At 41.0% G+C, this 17478-nt stretch overlaps 1 protein-coding gene across 2 annotated transcripts in view; it reads left to right on the top strand.

Annotated features, from left to right (window-relative positions):
* LOC311047208 (AN1-type zinc finger protein 3 homolog) overlaps positions 1–13533 on the top strand; it is a 38431-nt gene extending 24898 nt beyond the window's left edge. Inside the window, exons 4-7 of one of the 2 annotated variants that reach the window (XR_014600946.1) lie at positions 1394–1459; positions 4022–4228; positions 9536–9841; positions 9962–13533. Coding sequence is in view for 1 of the 2 variants with exons in the window: in XM_084059855.1 (XP_083915981.1) it covers positions 1394–1459; positions 4022–4228; positions 9536–9690 (428 nt within the window). In the remaining variant the exon portion in view is untranslated. Of the gene's footprint in view, positions 1–1393; positions 1460–4021; positions 4229–9535 lie in introns of both variants that reach the window. The other variant, XM_084059855.1, reaches the window with a different exon arrangement.
* Positions 13534–17478: the final 3945 nt, after the last annotated feature.

Here is a 17478-nt window from a genome sequence, read left to right as displayed (position 1 = left end):
GATAAAAGCTATTCAACATCGTCCGACTGTGGCTAGAAAAACAATTGGTTTTATAAGGAAACAAATTTTCTTTTAACTTTTCATTCAGCAGCAAAGTGCCAGCAACAAAAAGGTTTGCATCTTTTTAAAAGCGGAAGAGACAGTCTTAACCGGCAGCACATTTAAATTATTGGAACTACAAATTGATCCTATTTAATCCCACTTATAGTTTCGTTCAGACAATTGAATCTCGGTGCACCACTGAGACTAGACGTCAGAACACAACTTTGGCCACCACTGATTACGGCAAAGTGTAGATACTCCTGGTCAACTACAGGTGAAAGTTGCTCAGTCAAATTTGTACTTGAGTTAAAGTACTTGCTTTTTTTAAAAAAATCAAAATTACAAAGATTTTCCAGAAATGTTAAAAAAGTATTGAATTATTACTCATTATGTTTGTGGGTAGTGAAGTATTTATCCATGATATCGCGCATTAAACATGTTTTTCTTAAAACCAGATTGATTGCATACAGATGTGTGGCTTCTACAGGAGCATATAGCATTGTTTTACAACCGGGAGCCTCGTGGTAAGTCTACATTAAATTGTTAGGGCATTATAGCTGATATTCAAATCCTCTATGGAGAAAATAAAAGACATTGTTACTTCCAGAAGCTCACTGTTGAGACCAGGTTTAAAGTAGTTAAACAGATTTTGATGCGATTATAACCAATTTAGCTGGGGACCCCCTGGAACCCCCTCAAGGACCCCACTTTAAGAACCACTGTTATAAGTTACATTTCCCCACAGCTCGCCCTGCATGTACAGCTAAAGCCAGCCAATCACAATCATCCCTTCACGCTCCAAGTATTCAATAGCTTGTTTCAAGTTCAGCTCATTCAACACCTCTTTCCCTCTGTGTCACCCCCAGGGGCCATGAGACACAGCCGCGACATTTTGACGTGACCTGCTCGATCACCTCTTTGAAAATGAATTACTAGGCGGTGTGTGAAAATATCCAAATGCAGCAAGCAGCTTATAAAGCGTTCCATATGAAAAGCTTCACTGTTTACGTTCGTACCTTATGTCAGATTAAAAAACAGCAGTACTGGGCGTTTGTTTACTGAACTATCTGTGATTTTACCGTGACCACGCTTGTCATGGCGGACAAGCACTTGACTTCCGGTCGGTGGACCTCAAAATAATAGTCCATTGTCAAGTTGTAGGAAAGTAAGCTTCTCCAGTAATCATCAACCAGACAACGTTTTTTTTCCTGGGGAGCCTAAAGTTAACACATGTATTGCTTCCTCTACCTCTCTTGCTCTTTCATTATTTTCCATTCCTCTCTCCTTTACCTGTCCATCTCCTCTGCATGTCTCTGCCCTCCCTCATCCTTTCCATCTCTCCTTCCTCCAGAGGTATCCAGCACAGACACAGCCGTAGGCACAGTCTCCACCCCTACGAAGCGGTCCTTTGAGTCAGGTACGCCTTGGCACAACCTTTTTGATTTGATTTTATGTTTAGAAGAAAAACACTTGGTAGTTGGTACATGCTTCTCACAGAAACAAACCAAACATTTCAACAGAGAACCTAACAACCATTTCCATTAGAGCCCGACGGATAACACATTTTTGGGGTGTCCTAGACTACAGATTACGGATATTTAGAACGATATTTAGTCAGAAAGTACTAAATCCAATAAATTTGAAAAACCCGGATTCGATTTTATTTTTCGGAAAAGAAAAAAAAAATAGCGGACACGCTGTGAGCTTGTAATCCGCTATTTTTAAAAAGCGTTGGAAAACTTTTGAATGCGTTTGAAAGTGCAGAAATGTAGATAATAGGGGACGGCAGGTTGAAAGTGCTAAAAAATCAGGACACATCGGCCAGCGGTTGCAAAATTGCTGACACGGATGTCATAAAAAAAAAACAAAAAAAACCATATCGGTCTGGCTGTAATTTCCATGTTCCGGCGAGTTCATGTGTGTTTGCAGCATGAACCTTTCAGCTCCACTTAAGGAGCCGGAATGGAGGAAATGTCAGGATCAGCTGCAGTGGATTGATCCAAAATTGCTGCTGGGTTAATTGGCCTTACAGGGGGAGTCCAGAGGCAATGAGATGGTGGGGTGGAATGGGGTGGGGGCACTCAGCCGGATGTGTGTTTGAGAAATATGAAGCTAATCAACCGTTTGCTGGAAGCAGATGATGCTGGCTTTGGATGTGCGGGTCACAGACTTACTAACATAACATAATAGGCTTAGACTTATCAGGAGTCAGGACTAACTTATATAATGGCTGTAGTAATACGCTTTGGGGTGATGGCTCACATGTGTGCATGACTCCCATTCGTGTGCGCATGCACGCGTGTGCACACACACACACACACACACACACACACACACACACACACACACACACACACACACACACACACACACACACACACACACACACACACACACACACACACACACACACACAATATGCACATGATTTACTTGAAACTGCTAAGCTGGCAGTCTTCAGCAGCAGTGAGTTGAGATGTTGATCCTTTATGTAATGCAGCTGGATCATGTGAGCGCTGTGCTATACACACAAAAAGTATGCTGCGTGCACACACACACACACACACACACACACACACACACACACACACACACACACACACACACACACACACACACACACACACACCATGGGATCATTGAAGTATTGTTCCATTATGCCATTTGGAAACTGCAGTTTACATTGACTCTTGAAGTGTATTGTACAGTATCCTTCTAGATTCATTCATTTGTAAATAACAGACATACAAGCTCATAATATGTCGCATCTCGATGCGTTGTGAGCTTCTACTGTACATCTGTTATTGTCTCTGCCAGACCGAAGGCGTGGCCGAGACTGTTTTGCACCCTGTCCGTCCGTCCGTCCGTCCATCCGTCCGTCCGTCTGTCCGGCTGTGAACGGCTAATGTCCGGCACCGTTGGCCCGATCGACGTGAAACTGTGCCTACACACTCCCTGAAAGCAGAGAGAGCAGAACCTCTGCCCCAAATTTAAAAAAATATGATATAATGTTATTCAATTAATCCAAAAAGTAATCTATAGAAGATAATCAATACCGATTACTGAGTTGATTACCAACAAGTATAGTTGCTGCCCTAAGCTGGACGGTCGGTGCAGATTGGCCACAGAGATTCACCCAGATAACAGCAAGCAGGTAGTTTTCAGATGGCACGCACACTGCGAGCACTGACACACACACGCACTCACATACACACTCATGGGATCGATTGGGCAGACCATGAGGATCTGGCTGTTCAGCCTGGCCTAGTTCTCAGAGACTTATCGAGCGCTGATCTGTGTTCGCTGCTCGGGCCAGAAAAAAAAGGGGGGGGGGGGGGGTGTGCAGGATTGATGGGAAAAGCAGAGTTGAATTTCCACTCAGCCAGTAAAAGTAGCAATATGCACTAGGGCTGAACCATTTTGTGAAAATGTCGAATTGGGATTTTTCGGACCGATATTGCGATTTGATTTGCGATAAAAGAAAATTAAGTCGAGCTTCAGTTCAATAATTACTGTGTAATACATTTTAAAAGCAATGCAACGGTTCAGTTTGTGTATGTATATATATGTATATGTATATATATATATATACACACACACACTCGCTCTTGTTTTGAGTGACCTGTCATCACACACCTGCTGGCATGGAAAGATGCCACGTTTGTCCCTTCAGGATAAGGCCCGTGCAATAGGGCAAGTGGAAGCATATTGAACAGTCTACCTGGCTGGCTATCGCTGTCTTGTGAAACATGTTGACAAATGTATTTAAAAGTATTTCCTTATTTGCCGAAAATTGCTGAACTACAATTGCGACAGGCTGTGACCTTGTAGATCAGCTATTTTTTGCCAAACGTTCGACCCAGAATAGGATTCAAGCGCTCAATATCCTCCTGCTGCCTTTTCAACAATACATTTTCAACAATAAATAATGTGTTGCTTTTGCATTTGTGTGTGTGTGTGGCTGAATGTGTACGTCCAGGCTCTGAGTCAGAGAGCGACGCTTCCCCGGAGAAGCGGGTGAGAGTTGGCGAGGTGCCAGGGGCTGAGGAGACTTCATCCACATCGTCGTCTTCTTCATCATCATCATCATCTCGCAGCGGTTCCAAACAACGGAGTCGCAGGCGCTGCCATCGCTGCCAAACCAAACTGGAGCTGGTACAGCAAGAACTGGGCTCCTGTCGCTGTGGTAAACACTGCTACACACACACACACACACACACACACACACACACACACACACACACACACACACACACACACACAGGGCTGGGTGATATAACTTCAAATCAAAAGTACAATCATTACTTTTGCCTCGATTATGATAAATGAATGATTATTTAACAAAAGTAAAAAATAGTGAAAATGGCTGATCTACAAGTTGACCTTGTTGTGAGTTTGTAGATCGGCTGTTTTCAATGTATTTGTATGCCGCCCGCCATTGTACAATGAAGTATAACACACGGGTAAGTGGTTAATCAAACTAATCGATTTAGTCGATTTATAAAAAACTATTAGAATGTTTTTGTCTCTATTGACACTTTGATTGATTGTTTTGATATATTTTTGGTTAATTGCCCAGCCTCACTCACTCACATAAACACACACATTTCCTTGCTCGCTCGCTCGATCAGCTAAAATGGTGAAACATAAATTAGAGTTTGTCATCCTGGAGTTATTTTAGTAGCACCTAACACATTGACTAAATCACATTAAACTTGCCATCCCTATTTAGGACATGTATATACGGGTATGTACTGTACATACCTGGTAGTCAAAATATAAAGAAGAAAAAAAAGATACTGAACGTCAGAAAATAGCAAAAATGTTTGATCTATAAGTATGCTACATGTTGGGAGCTTGTCTATTTTTACTATTCATCGTAGGACGAATGATATAGGGCTTCAGTGGTTAATATAGACTTACAGTAGAACTATAACCAAGGTTATTTTTGTTCATGCATAAATGCAATTACACGCACGCACGTACTGTAGAAATTCAGGCTTGTTAAGTTGTTTTGTGTGTTTGGAAATGTTGATGAGCACAGTGCTTTTACTAGCCTCAGGGGAACTCTACCACAGGCCTGAACTGTTTACACTTCTCACATAAAGCATAAGCCAATTACCACAAACACTAATGCACTTTAACCAATATGCGGTGTAGTAATCAACCTGTTTGCATCCAAATTAAAGTGCTTAAAAAGACAGCGGTCTGCACCGCTAACTGCCATACTATTTGCAGCCAAATGGGAAATTGACGTACCTTTTTAAAAAATATATTTAACCAAGAGTCACTGAATCCACAGGCCAATTGATTTCTATGCGTACTTAATAGTGGAACGCACAGTATGAAAACATATTTCTTTGGGACCGAGTGGGATAATAGTAGCAGTTAGAGTGATTTCTGACTGCGGCAGTAATTGCTGATTACTTTGCTAATAGTGTTGTGGAGGGTTTGTCTATGGATTGGAAGCTAACTGGGTCTGATAATTAGTTGAATATGTATGGATGCTCTTCAGCGTGTGAATGGGTAGAAAGGATAGTTTAATCTGTGCTTCTAATACAGTACAATCACATTCAATACGAGACAATCCGTCGTTGGCTAATTAGGCTCTGTGTGTGTGTGTGTGTGTGTCTGTGTGTGTGTGTGTGTGTGTGTGTGTGTGTGTGTGTCTTTACATGCTTTTTATCAGTAAAACTATTGAAGTTGCTTCCAGCCTTCCATCTCGTGCCCGACAGCTTGCATATTGGAACTACAGTGTGTTAGTGAATGAGACACTTAAAGTGTATATTCTTGCAGTCGGGCAGAAACCTTTTATCGCCACATTTCACCCTTTTAATGTTTTTCATACATTAATGCCCCACCTCGTCATATAAGAGTGTCGCGCAAAAATGCGATGCGAAGCATTGTGAGCTTGTAGTCTGGCTATTTTCAAACGTGTTTTTAAGTGAAAGTGGTTAAGTCTGTCTGTGGCTTTTTATAGATAAACACTTATTTCCTGAAAAGTCACAGTTTTGGACATACAAGGTTTGTGTTTTATGTTTGTTTGTGTGCATGCTTATCAGCAGCTCTGTGCATGTAACCTTGTCTAGCTCTCCATCTTGTGTGCTGGTACAGCTGAACCCACAGTAAAGTGGGGCATGGGACCGTGAAACCATTCCCAGGGGGTCCATGGACACAGCGCGTTGCTTTCAATCCATTATTTTGTGTCAGTAAATCTGACTTACCAAGAGAAATGCAAACTGGCTGCAGCAGATGGCAGTTTTAACCACTTGAACCCCAGTATCCCTATACTGGGGGGAACATTTACCAAAAATAACGCTGTTTTTGGCTTTTGTTGGATCTGGTGTAGAGTTTACCAAGTAAAGATGCAACTCATGTCCAGTTTACAAAGTATAGAGGGTTTAAGTGGTTAACCACTTACAACCATTTCAGGGCATGTCATTCATTATGTGAACATCTAACTATCTGCGAGCTCACAACGCATCACGACGCGATGTGTTCAGAGATTGTACATCGGCTATTCTAACTGCACTGCACCATCGTACAATGAAACTCACAATGTGTTGTGAGCTCGTAGATCGTCTATTTTTGCTACTTTTATTTGACGCTGTAGTATGACAAAGTAGGGCATTAATTAACTGTTTGTGACTAGTAACTGCACTGGATCCACTGGAACATAGGTTATTTTTTTCCCCGTACCTTGACACTGTGGTCAAGTTAACCACTTGTGTGTCTCTGCATCAGTTCCTATTGGACATACTGTATCATTCCAATCATATCCTGACTCTGTACTGCCCCCTCTGGTTCGGGGCCCAATGTCATCCTCCTGTCCTGTGCCAATTCCCCTACTGTTGCGGCTTTTTTGTTCTATCCTGGGTCGCTCGGGCCCTCTGTAATTTTTCCCAGACTTTAATTTCGCGGTGACATTTAATCAGCACTCAACAAGCGCTGAGCAGCATTATCGTGCACATTAATTAATGAATTTAAGACGGCGAGAGCTAACGAGCTCCCTCTCTCCAAGCTTAACGAGTATTCCTGTCGGCACTGCGGGGCGGAGTGAGAGTTGTCAGGAGATTGAGATGAGGATTTGGCCACTGTTGTTCGCTTACTGTACATGCAGACAAAGGCAGAGCACGGTTTTCCTGGCTAGGAACTGTTACGCCAGGGATCATAGTGTGGCCAACTGGCCATATGCATACATCATAGACAACTGGCAGTGCCGGTAGTTGTCTATGATGTATCCATGACTTATGACTCCATATTTGGGCATGGTTCCTGCTTGACTCTGATCCTTTGAATTTCACAAAGTTAAATATTTCAGAAAGTGCAAAACAACTGTCAAGTTCTATGTTATCCAATTTGCAGTGTCCACAATAAATGTGGTGTCTGGACACACTTACAGACAGACTAACCTCAGTGCCATCCATAAAAGAAGGGTAGTAAGTTAAGGGAGAGGGGAGTGCCCTTACCTATTGTTATTAACAATAGGTATACGAACGTATGGATAAGTCATAGGATATGGAATACTAAATTAGGGTAAGAATTTAGCAAATATAAAGGTAATGTAAAGCTACTTTAGGGATGTTTTGGGAGGAAGAAAAATGCATCTATTGATCATAGTTTTACTTTTCCGAGGATTTAAACCACTTGGGAATGGGACTTAAACTAAAACTAACTTACCCACCATCTCCATATGTTGAAAATATGATTGTTTTCTCCCTTCCAGAACTATACAATGTTTATCTGAGCAACAAAGGTAGCGGAAAGTAAACAGTGCACTTCACTCGACAATATGCCCAACTTGGATTACTTTTATTTAAGATATATCACATTTGGTACTTTTGATCAGTGAGCCCTTAGGGACAAAGATGAATATAATTAAGTGAGGATTTGGTTTGGATTATACATATAAACCCCAGTTAAGTTTTTAATGGCTTGGCTTTTAAAATACACAAAAGACATTGTTCTGAAACGGTAGCTGATAAGGACAAACATTTCCATACTGACAGACGTCTGTTAACTTTATTTGGGCACTGTTTGCCTTGTAGGCTCTGTCCATAATGATGAGAGGGTTGACTTCATACGATATATCACTGATTCTCAACGTCGGGTTCGGGGACCACCAGAGGATCCAACTGGACCTTTACAGATCTGTTACTCTGAGAGTGTACAAATGGAACTAAATGGAACCTTAACGGGTCCATTTGGTTCCATGTGTACACTTTCAGAGTTAACTTAACAAAGTGTAAATTGGGGTCCCAAAGATGAGTTTTTTTCTTCCATTTGTAGACCCTCAGACTGAGTTACAGAGATAAGTACTGTAAGATACCACCGATACAGTACAGGAATAATATCACAAAAAAGCACCATCAACAATGAAGCAACATTAGTATACAGTAGCATACAGTAGTCTGTCATCCTCAGCATAGCCCACACTATGTAGAACAACAAACACAAAGTCACAGTGTCATCATCAGTGGTGTAAAGTAACTAAGTACTGAACTTAACTCTTTTAACGCCACTGACTCGAAAACGCGTCAATTGCTACTTAATCCACCCACGCCATCAACACGTTAGACGCGTTAGACGCGTTTTCATTGTTTAATCTGTGATCGCGCTGTTCTGTTTATATTTCACCATCAGATACTGTTTTTTTTTTTTTCACACTCACCCGGATCCAGATTCATGACGCAGATTCCGTTTCCGGTTTCTGGTTTTCTTTTTTAGGCATTTTAGGCGAGAATAGGGAAACACACGTTTTTTCACACAGTATAAAAAAAGCACGGAGACCTCTAGTTCTATTTTCTTTGGTCTGGATGACGAACAGTCATCTGCGTCGTGTATCACATCGTACTGCAGGCCGATTGCAGATCTGAGACAACATCCGGATATGACTAAGGTCATGTGATCCTGTTTGGAGGGGGTCGAGTGAGTGAGCGAGTATACCAACGTGTGGATCTGCTGCTCTCTGCTGGCCGTCTGTGGTGTGTGTTTGAAACTCTATCCAGACAAACTTAAATTAATTTAAATAACAAAAAGACAAAAACGAAAATCGCTGGCACTGGGGAGTACTTCATGAAAGTACTCTGGCAGTCAAAGAGTTAAGTACAATTTTGACGTATTTTTACTTTACTTGACTATTTACATTACTCCACTACAATTATTTGAAAACTTTAGTTACTTTGCAGATTTTCATTATTATTGCAAACCACTCATTAACCACTTCAGCCCTATTTACATTTCCGCCATTTGAAAATAGCCAATCTACAAGCTCACGATACGTTGATTTTCAAAGGATATGAATTTTATACATTTGAAAACATTCTGCGTAACGAGTACTTGTACTTTCGATACTTGTAACATAGTATTCCTGCATTTGCAGTATTGGTACTTTTACTTAAGTAAAATATTTGGGTACTTTTTCCACCACTGGTCATCATCCCCCTGCTCTATGTGATTGTGAATTAACGAGTTCCCTCTTGTCACTTTCCAGGCTACGTCTTCTGCATGCTGCACCGGCTCCCTGAGCAGCACGACTGTATGTTTGACCACCTGGGCCGCGGGCGCCAGGAGGCCGTCCTCAAGATGGTCAAGTTGGACCGCAAAGTGGGCCGCTCCTGCCAGCGCATCGGGGAGGAATGCTCTTGAACCTCCCCCCTTTCCCCCCCAAAAAGGCATCTTCAGTGCCAAGATGGTGTTGCTAACTTGCTAACAGGGATGTGATCTTATTTTCTATTTCAGTGGTTCCCAAAGGGGGAGTCCAGGGACCCTTGAAGGGATTCCAAATGGACCCTTACAGGTCTGACCCTCTGAGAGTGTAGAAATGGAAGATTTTTTACACTCCCAGAGTTAAGGAGGTCCTTGAAATTAAAACGTTTGACAACCACTGTTCTATTTCCTTCCCAATTTTCTCCTTCAGATTTTGTCTGTGGTTCTTCCAGACCCCCACCTCTCCACTCCTTCAACCCCCCCCCCCCCCCCCTAAAAAAAAGAAAAGGATTTCTGACGTCCTGTGTTTTTTTTTTTAACTGCGCTCTGGTTTTTCTTTTTGTTCCTGATCACATCCTTGCTGTTTTAAGATGCCTTCAGGGGGAAACCAAAGCCCCCCCGGGATAACCAGAGTGACAGAATGGAAGGAAAGGAAATCTATATACGTATGCTTTGTGCACAACTTGTGTTTTTTTTTTTGAGAGAGGCTCCTGAAAAGACACAAATGTCAGGAGTGTGAGAGGAGACCTAGCGCTAGCGCTTTGTACAAACTGTTGCCCCTGAAGCCCGTTTCAGACAGTTTGCTCTTTACCTCAGAGACACACACACACACACACACACACACACACACACACGTGGGAGGGAGGACATGGGTGGAGGACACGTCGTTTTGCAGATCTGGGCTCTTTACCTCATAACGTTGGACTGCGTAGCCAAACGCACCTTTTAAAATCAGTGTCTTATACACCAACAAACACAAAATCACAGTTTCATCATCATCCTGCTCTATGTCATTGTGAATAAGAGTTCCCTCTGTCACTTGCCAGGCTACGTCCACAACACACACACACGCACACACACACACACACACACACACACACACACACACACACACACAGTGAGGGGGACTGAGGTAATTGTCCTCACAATGTGTATTTCTCAAATTCTGCTATAAATTTGGCCCTCACAAGTATAGTAATACAAATACACACACGCGCACAGTCTGGGAAAATATACACACAACACTACACAACAATGCCACCTCAGGTTATGGGAATATCAAAGCCCGCCTCCTTTTCTGCACCTCTGCCTACACCGCCACTTTTTTTGGGTTGTTTTTCACCAGAGGACACTGGACACTCCCACCTTCCTGTTAGTCCCGCCTTCCTCCCTTTTCCTGTGTTGTTTAAGATAAAAGAAGACTATGGTTGTTTTGAGCTCCACTGAACGGCACACAGTGGAAAGTGACCTGAGAGATGGGAGGGGGAAACTAATAACGATGAATGACCTAGGCTGTGATTCGGCCTCAAATCCGCAACCGTCTCACTTCTGTGGTATAATGCGACTTAAGCCCCTCCCGCTTATGCTTTTTGTTTTTTTAAATATCTACCTTTGGACCTGGACTTGCAAATGGACGCTCGTCATGTTTGGAACAGCGAACTGATCTTCCTTACCGTTCTGTCTTGTCCCGTCTCTGTCTCCCCCCTCCGTCGCGTCTCATTTATTGTCGACAGTTGTGCGACGTTGTTGCATTCCGAAAATAACAGATCTATAAGCTCACAACTAGGGGTGCAACAGGTAATCAAATTGATTGATTATAAAATAATATTGCTAATCGATAAGTTAATAAAATAATCGATTAATAATCTTTACCTGTTATGAGCATGGTATTACAACATGTCGTATCATGATGCGATGTGAGCTTGTACATCAGTTATTTTCATACTCTTGTGAGGTGAAGTATAAGATAGTTAAGTGCATAGCCAATTTCGATTAATCAAAAAACTAATCGGTAGAATAATCGCTAAGTAAATAATCCATAGTTGCAGCCCTACTCGCAATGAAACATTGTGCGAGCTTGTAGATCAGCTATTTTCGTTTTTTTGTATCACGATTGTACGAGAAAGTATAAATCATGCTTCACTGTCCCTTACTTCCCTTTCTGGGGTCGTCGCCCTCCCTCCCACCCCCCAAAAAACGTAACACCCTCCCAAATATTTCCATTACGGGTGCTGGACGACGGATAAGGGAATGGAGGGTGCAAAAATGACCTGTGGAACTGTGCTAAATGAGGTTTCTGTTTGGAGAGGACATGTTTGCATTATGTCCACGCACACAAAGAACTGTTCTTCTACAAATGCAGTCACACTTTTATAATCTTTCGGGCGGAAACCTCTCATATGTCCAAAACTGTTACTGTTACTTCAAATACAAAAATAGCTTAAGTAGCAGATCTGTAAGCTCGATCTTGCGGAACTGCTACTTTTGATGCTTTTGTGTGACGCTGTAGTATGATCAAGTACGGCGTTCATTTACGAAAAAACAAAAAGTTAAAATCTGGAGATAAGAGGTTTCTGCCCGACACCCGACGTGCTCATACTCGACGCCCGAGTATGAGCAAGTCAAACCCGAAAGCGAGCGGTACACTGGTGGGACAGAATTACACTCCAATTTTCCCCTATGGGATGATGATGCTTACTAGGGCTGGGCGATATTACTGGAAAGGATCTACAAGCTCACATTATGTCACGATGCGACGCATACTGAGCTTGTAGGTTTGGCTATGTTCACTTGTTTTGTACGCCACCATTGTAAAACAAAGTATAATACAGGAGTAAATGGTTAATCAGACTAATCAATTTAATTGGTGGTAAAAACAAATAGATTTTCTTTTTTTTTTGTTGATCGACAATTCTTTTTTTTTTGTTCTCGATTATTAGATTAACCTACATGAGTAAGATTAAGTTCTAAATATCTGTTATATCTGATATATTTTAATTTAATTGCCCAGCCCTAATGCTAAATGTAGTCCAGGTCTCTCCTTACTATCCATGATGTCTTAGTCAAGGTCCTCATTTCCCTGCAGCCACCACTGTTTGAAAAATATTTATCTTTTCTTTTTTTGTTCTTTAGTTTTGGCCTTAGGAAGCTCAATGCTACCCTCAAAATGAGATTCCACCTCTCATAGCCCTCGCTCCCATCTCATAAAGCTATCTCCCTCTCTCTCACCACCACCATCTTTTAATTTCCAACCGACACTGCAGACTCTGTTTGCACCCCCCCCTCCCCTGCCTTTCTCCTTCCCTCTCTCATCTTCCCATGTTATTGATCGCTCTGTTTTTTCTTTATTCTCTACCACCCAGTCCCAGTCCCCCTTCCTTTTTTGTCTTTCTCATTCCTCCGGAGCAGACATGGGGGAAAGGTGGGGGCGTGGGGGAGGTGGGCAGACTCCATGCCAACTGTAGTGTGACTTGGCTGGGCGATATGACTTCAAATCACCAGTTCAAACCTTTGCCTCGATTATGATTAATGTTTAAATTAACAACATATATATATATATACATATTTTTAATAGTCAAAATGGCAAAGCTGCAGGTTCACTACACGTCACACCGTGAGAGCTTGTAGATCTGCTATTTTCACAATTTTTCTTCACGATTATTACCTACTAGATTAGGTCGGTCATTGGTTCAAAATATTGTGAGTTATTTTGGGTAATTGCTCAGCCCAATGTTGTCCTGTTGACCAGTGGGAAGGAGGAAAAGCAAGTGGAATAACAATAATAATAATGAATGAATATTTTGTAACTTTATTTAACCCCTTCTTGCGTTTCAGATTTACTGACACTTTTAGCGTAGAGAGCTGCATCTTTTCAGCTGTAAAAGCGATGAGAAATTGGGAAGATGGAAAGTTGTTTATTGGTTTGTTTCAGTTTTTTCCCTTTTTGCTTAAACCCCTTTCCATTGTTTTTCTTTTGCTGAGAAAAGAATAAAAACTGGATTAGACAAATATGTTGTTATCCTTCACTGACAGATTGGTGGTGTGAATGGATGAGTGGTCTGGCAGTAGCCAGACAATTAGATATCTAATGATGGATTGTATGTATACACAGTATAGGTAGATGGATGGTTATAACTAGTATATCTTTATTGTAGAGTATGTTAATACAATATAACTAGAACATCTGTCTGGTAGGCACACTCGCTTTTGCCACGGACTTGGGCGATTCAAACACTGCCTTTACTACAGCAAACAACCTTTTTATAATTGTTTTACTTGCAATAGGTTTTTGCCCACTCAAATATCTGGTCTGGCCCAAGGACTAGCTCTTTTACTCATGATACAAATTGTCTTTCATAACGGATAGATGCGGCAGATAATCCCCACATATAAAACACCAAGAGTACAAAAAAACCCTCTTCAGTCATAAGTAGCTTAATAGATTATTAGTAAAAAAAAATCAGACTTCACTACTACTACTGTAGCCTTTTCATAAATTATATTTGTACTTAGGCTGTCGTGAACGTTTATATAGAGACTAGGGGCGTCGCCAAGTTGAAGTTAATACGATCCGTTGGGAAAGCAGGTGTCTCGTCTGGTAGTGTATTTTAATACAATATAACTAGTACATCTGTATGGTATACAATATAACTAGATCATCTGTCTGGTAGTGTATTTTAATACAATACAACTAGTACAACTGTATGGTTCAGTATGTTAATACAATATAACTAGATAATCTGTCTGGTAGTGTATTTTAAAACAATATAACTAGTACATCTGTATGGTGGAGTATGTTAATACAATATAACTAGCACATCCGTATGTTAATACAATATAACTAGTACATCTGTATGGTGGAGTATGTTAATACAATATAACTAGCACATCCGTATGTTAATACAATATAACTAGAACATCTGTATGGTAGTGTATGTTTATACAATTTAACTAATAATATATACTTTTATTTTAAAGGCACAGGTCTTGTGATTAAAATGATGCAAACTATTCCAAGATGGCATCAAAACTGATGCTACAAACAATGCTGAAGTCCGACATACACAAACAAAAAACATGCAATAAACTACAGCGACTTAAGTTCAAAGTTGTTCTACTCCACCAATATGAAATGTTTCCACAAAAAATATGTTCTTACTTCGAAGAGAAGAAGAGTAAACATGATCCAATCCAGTGATATGGAATGTCCAAACCACGTTTTTCCAGTCAGAAACCGGCATGGTTCCACTCAAAAAAGGCCATTCATTTTTCCCATAGAGATTTCGAAAAATATTGATATCAATTAGCCTAGAATCAAGCCATCCAGGCTCCTCCTGAATCATGACCATAAAACATTTGATTCTGTGAAAAACTAATTTTGAAAACTGCAAAACAAAGAATATTTATTAAATATACTATATCATATAATTAAATACTCAATTTTATTTTTTATTCTTTTCACAGAATCAAATGTTTTATGGTCATGAGCTAGGTAAGGCTTCATACTGTGGCCACATTGTGTTTTCCACCTCATATATGATAATAGCAGTGTTATGCAGGCATCTATTTATAGAAAATATTTAGGAGATAATTAAAAACCTTCTATTCCAGTTACAAGTTCAAACTTGTATTACTCAATGTCAGTTGCACATAGAGTTGATTATATTTTCTGGGGGAAAACGTCAAAGTGTTACCTTCAAAATGAGACCATATCCATGCATTCATTCCAAATGGTTCAAGAACTACAATCAATTTACTTTGGGTATACTGTGTATATGCAGGTTTTAAAAAAAAAAATTATACAGGATTGTGAACACAATACAACTAGTACCCTACATCTCCAGTGGTTGGAGGTGGTCTCTACTTTTCCACTGAGAAATTTCAACCCTAGTGTTAGGTCTACTGGTTGACAATGGCAGTAAAGTTATTTGAAGCAGACGGTCCACCGGATTGGACACTAGATATGCCGCCTTCTTTATTGTAGTCTGGACATTGTTGCGAGTGAGACAATCAAACGTATGGATTTGTTTGTGTGTGTGTGTGTGTGTGTGTGTGTGTGGGTGGGGGGGCGGGAACAAACCTGAAAGTTGGCTGTCTGCCAGGTTAGTCATAACACCATGCTGTGTTTTTTATAGTGATGTAATTGGCTGTTTACCATTCACAGAAGGCCCCTGTAAAGCTACTCTCAATTACCTAACAGATTTATCTGACGTACGTGTGTGTGTGTGTGTGTGTGTGTGTGTGTGTGTGTGTGTGTGTGTGTGTGTGTGTGTGTGTGTGTGTGTGTGTGTGTGTGTGTGTGTGTGTGTGTGTGTGTGTGTGTGTGTGTGTGTGTGTGTGTGTGTGTGTGTGTGTGTGTGTGTGTGTGTGTGTGCGCGCGCGCGTGCGCATACACTCACTAATGGAGAATGTTTGCGGGAGCGTGGAGAGGGCCGATGAGTCTTGTGGGCCGGCTGCACTAATTAGTGTAGTGAAAAAAAGAACATATGTAACTGTGATCAAAAGGCATCTTCAAACGGTGCCAAGCTTGGCTGGCTACCAGCGGCAGGCAGAAACACTCTCTCCTCTTCGCCCGAATGGAGGCAGAAATATAGAGACGGAGCACGTCTCCTCACAGCACCCGACTGTTCACTGCTCACATTCTCCCTCAAGGTCGTACTCGTAGGGAGGCCTTTTGAGTTAACTCTTCCAGAACAGAGCAGAACACTTCCATTCACTTGTGTTGGTTTTGTCGTATGCAATGGTGGACAAAGTACCAGCCCATGCAGTCAAAGTATAGATACTCCTGGTCAAATATTACTCAACTACAAGTAGGCATGTAACGATTCACTCAACTCACGATACAATTCGAATCACAATACTAGGTTCACGATACGATTTTTCACGATTTTTTGAACAAAATAATTTTCCAGACAAATGACCTCTTACACAAAACCTGTATTTTCTTCTCTTTTTTACAATACTGTGTTTTCTCTGATACAATTGTCCATGCTGTTGCAAATGACTGAAAACTATTTTTTATCAATTCAAAGATACTGTATTTTCTTCTCTTTTTTGGGGCTATTTTTTTGCATTGTGATCATTTTTTTTTAAATTGTCACCAGTTTGAATCGATTTTAATCGATTTACGATAAATCGTTACACGTCTACCTCCAAGTGAAAGTTGCTCTGTCAAAGTACTCCAGCATTCACAGGTACTGGAGTAGTCATTTTTAAAGTTTTTTGTAGGAATCACTCCCTTTAAAAAAAAATAATGCCCAGTTCTCCCCTAATTGTGCCCTGTTTCCCCCAAAATCCATGGACGTGTTTTGTCAAGTAACTGTCCAGTTCTCAGGTTACCATTATGGCCCATGCATCTTTTAATAGATTTCCTATTGTCTTGCTTTCCTATAATTATCTTTCTTTTGTTGTGTTGTCCTGATCACGTACATAGATCCCTGTTGGGTGGAAACCTTGTATGTCCAAAACGGTTACTTCCAATGTAGTTTTATTTAGTCTTGTTAATACTTTTCTTTAGTTAAATATTTATAAAACCCACAGATAGCACTTTCACTTTGAATTTCAAAAACTTAAAACAACTAACAGATCCGCGTCACGATGTGATGCATTGTGAGCTTGTAGATCGACTATTTTCGCTACTTTCGCGCAACACTCTTGTACGAAAAAAACATTAAAAGTAGATACCGTATGATGGGATACAAGGTTTCTGCCCGACAGCGATTTACAACTGTTCCACAGTGGGATGTATGTCACTGGAACGTTTGGAGCTCATTCCATATCCATTTTCTTACTTCTCCTAAAAGTTTTTCATCAGACACAAACACACAGCTGGAAGCAATTCTTCAGATTACCTTGGTCTTTTGGGAGCCCACTGATCCTCTTGACCCCCCAATACTCCCCACTTCATGTTGTCCTGATTGCAAACCGGCACACAGCGGGAGGGGAGCA

This window comes from Gymnoscopelus microlampas, assembly GCF_963454915.1.
Source record: "Gymnoscopelus microlampas genome assembly, chromosome: 1".
In the NCBI taxonomy this organism is placed as follows: Eukaryota; Metazoa; Chordata; class Actinopteri; order Myctophiformes; family Myctophidae; genus Gymnoscopelus; species Gymnoscopelus microlampas.
The sequence above is the reverse complement of the archived record's forward strand: the minus strand, read 5'-3'. Positions and strand labels throughout refer to the sequence as shown.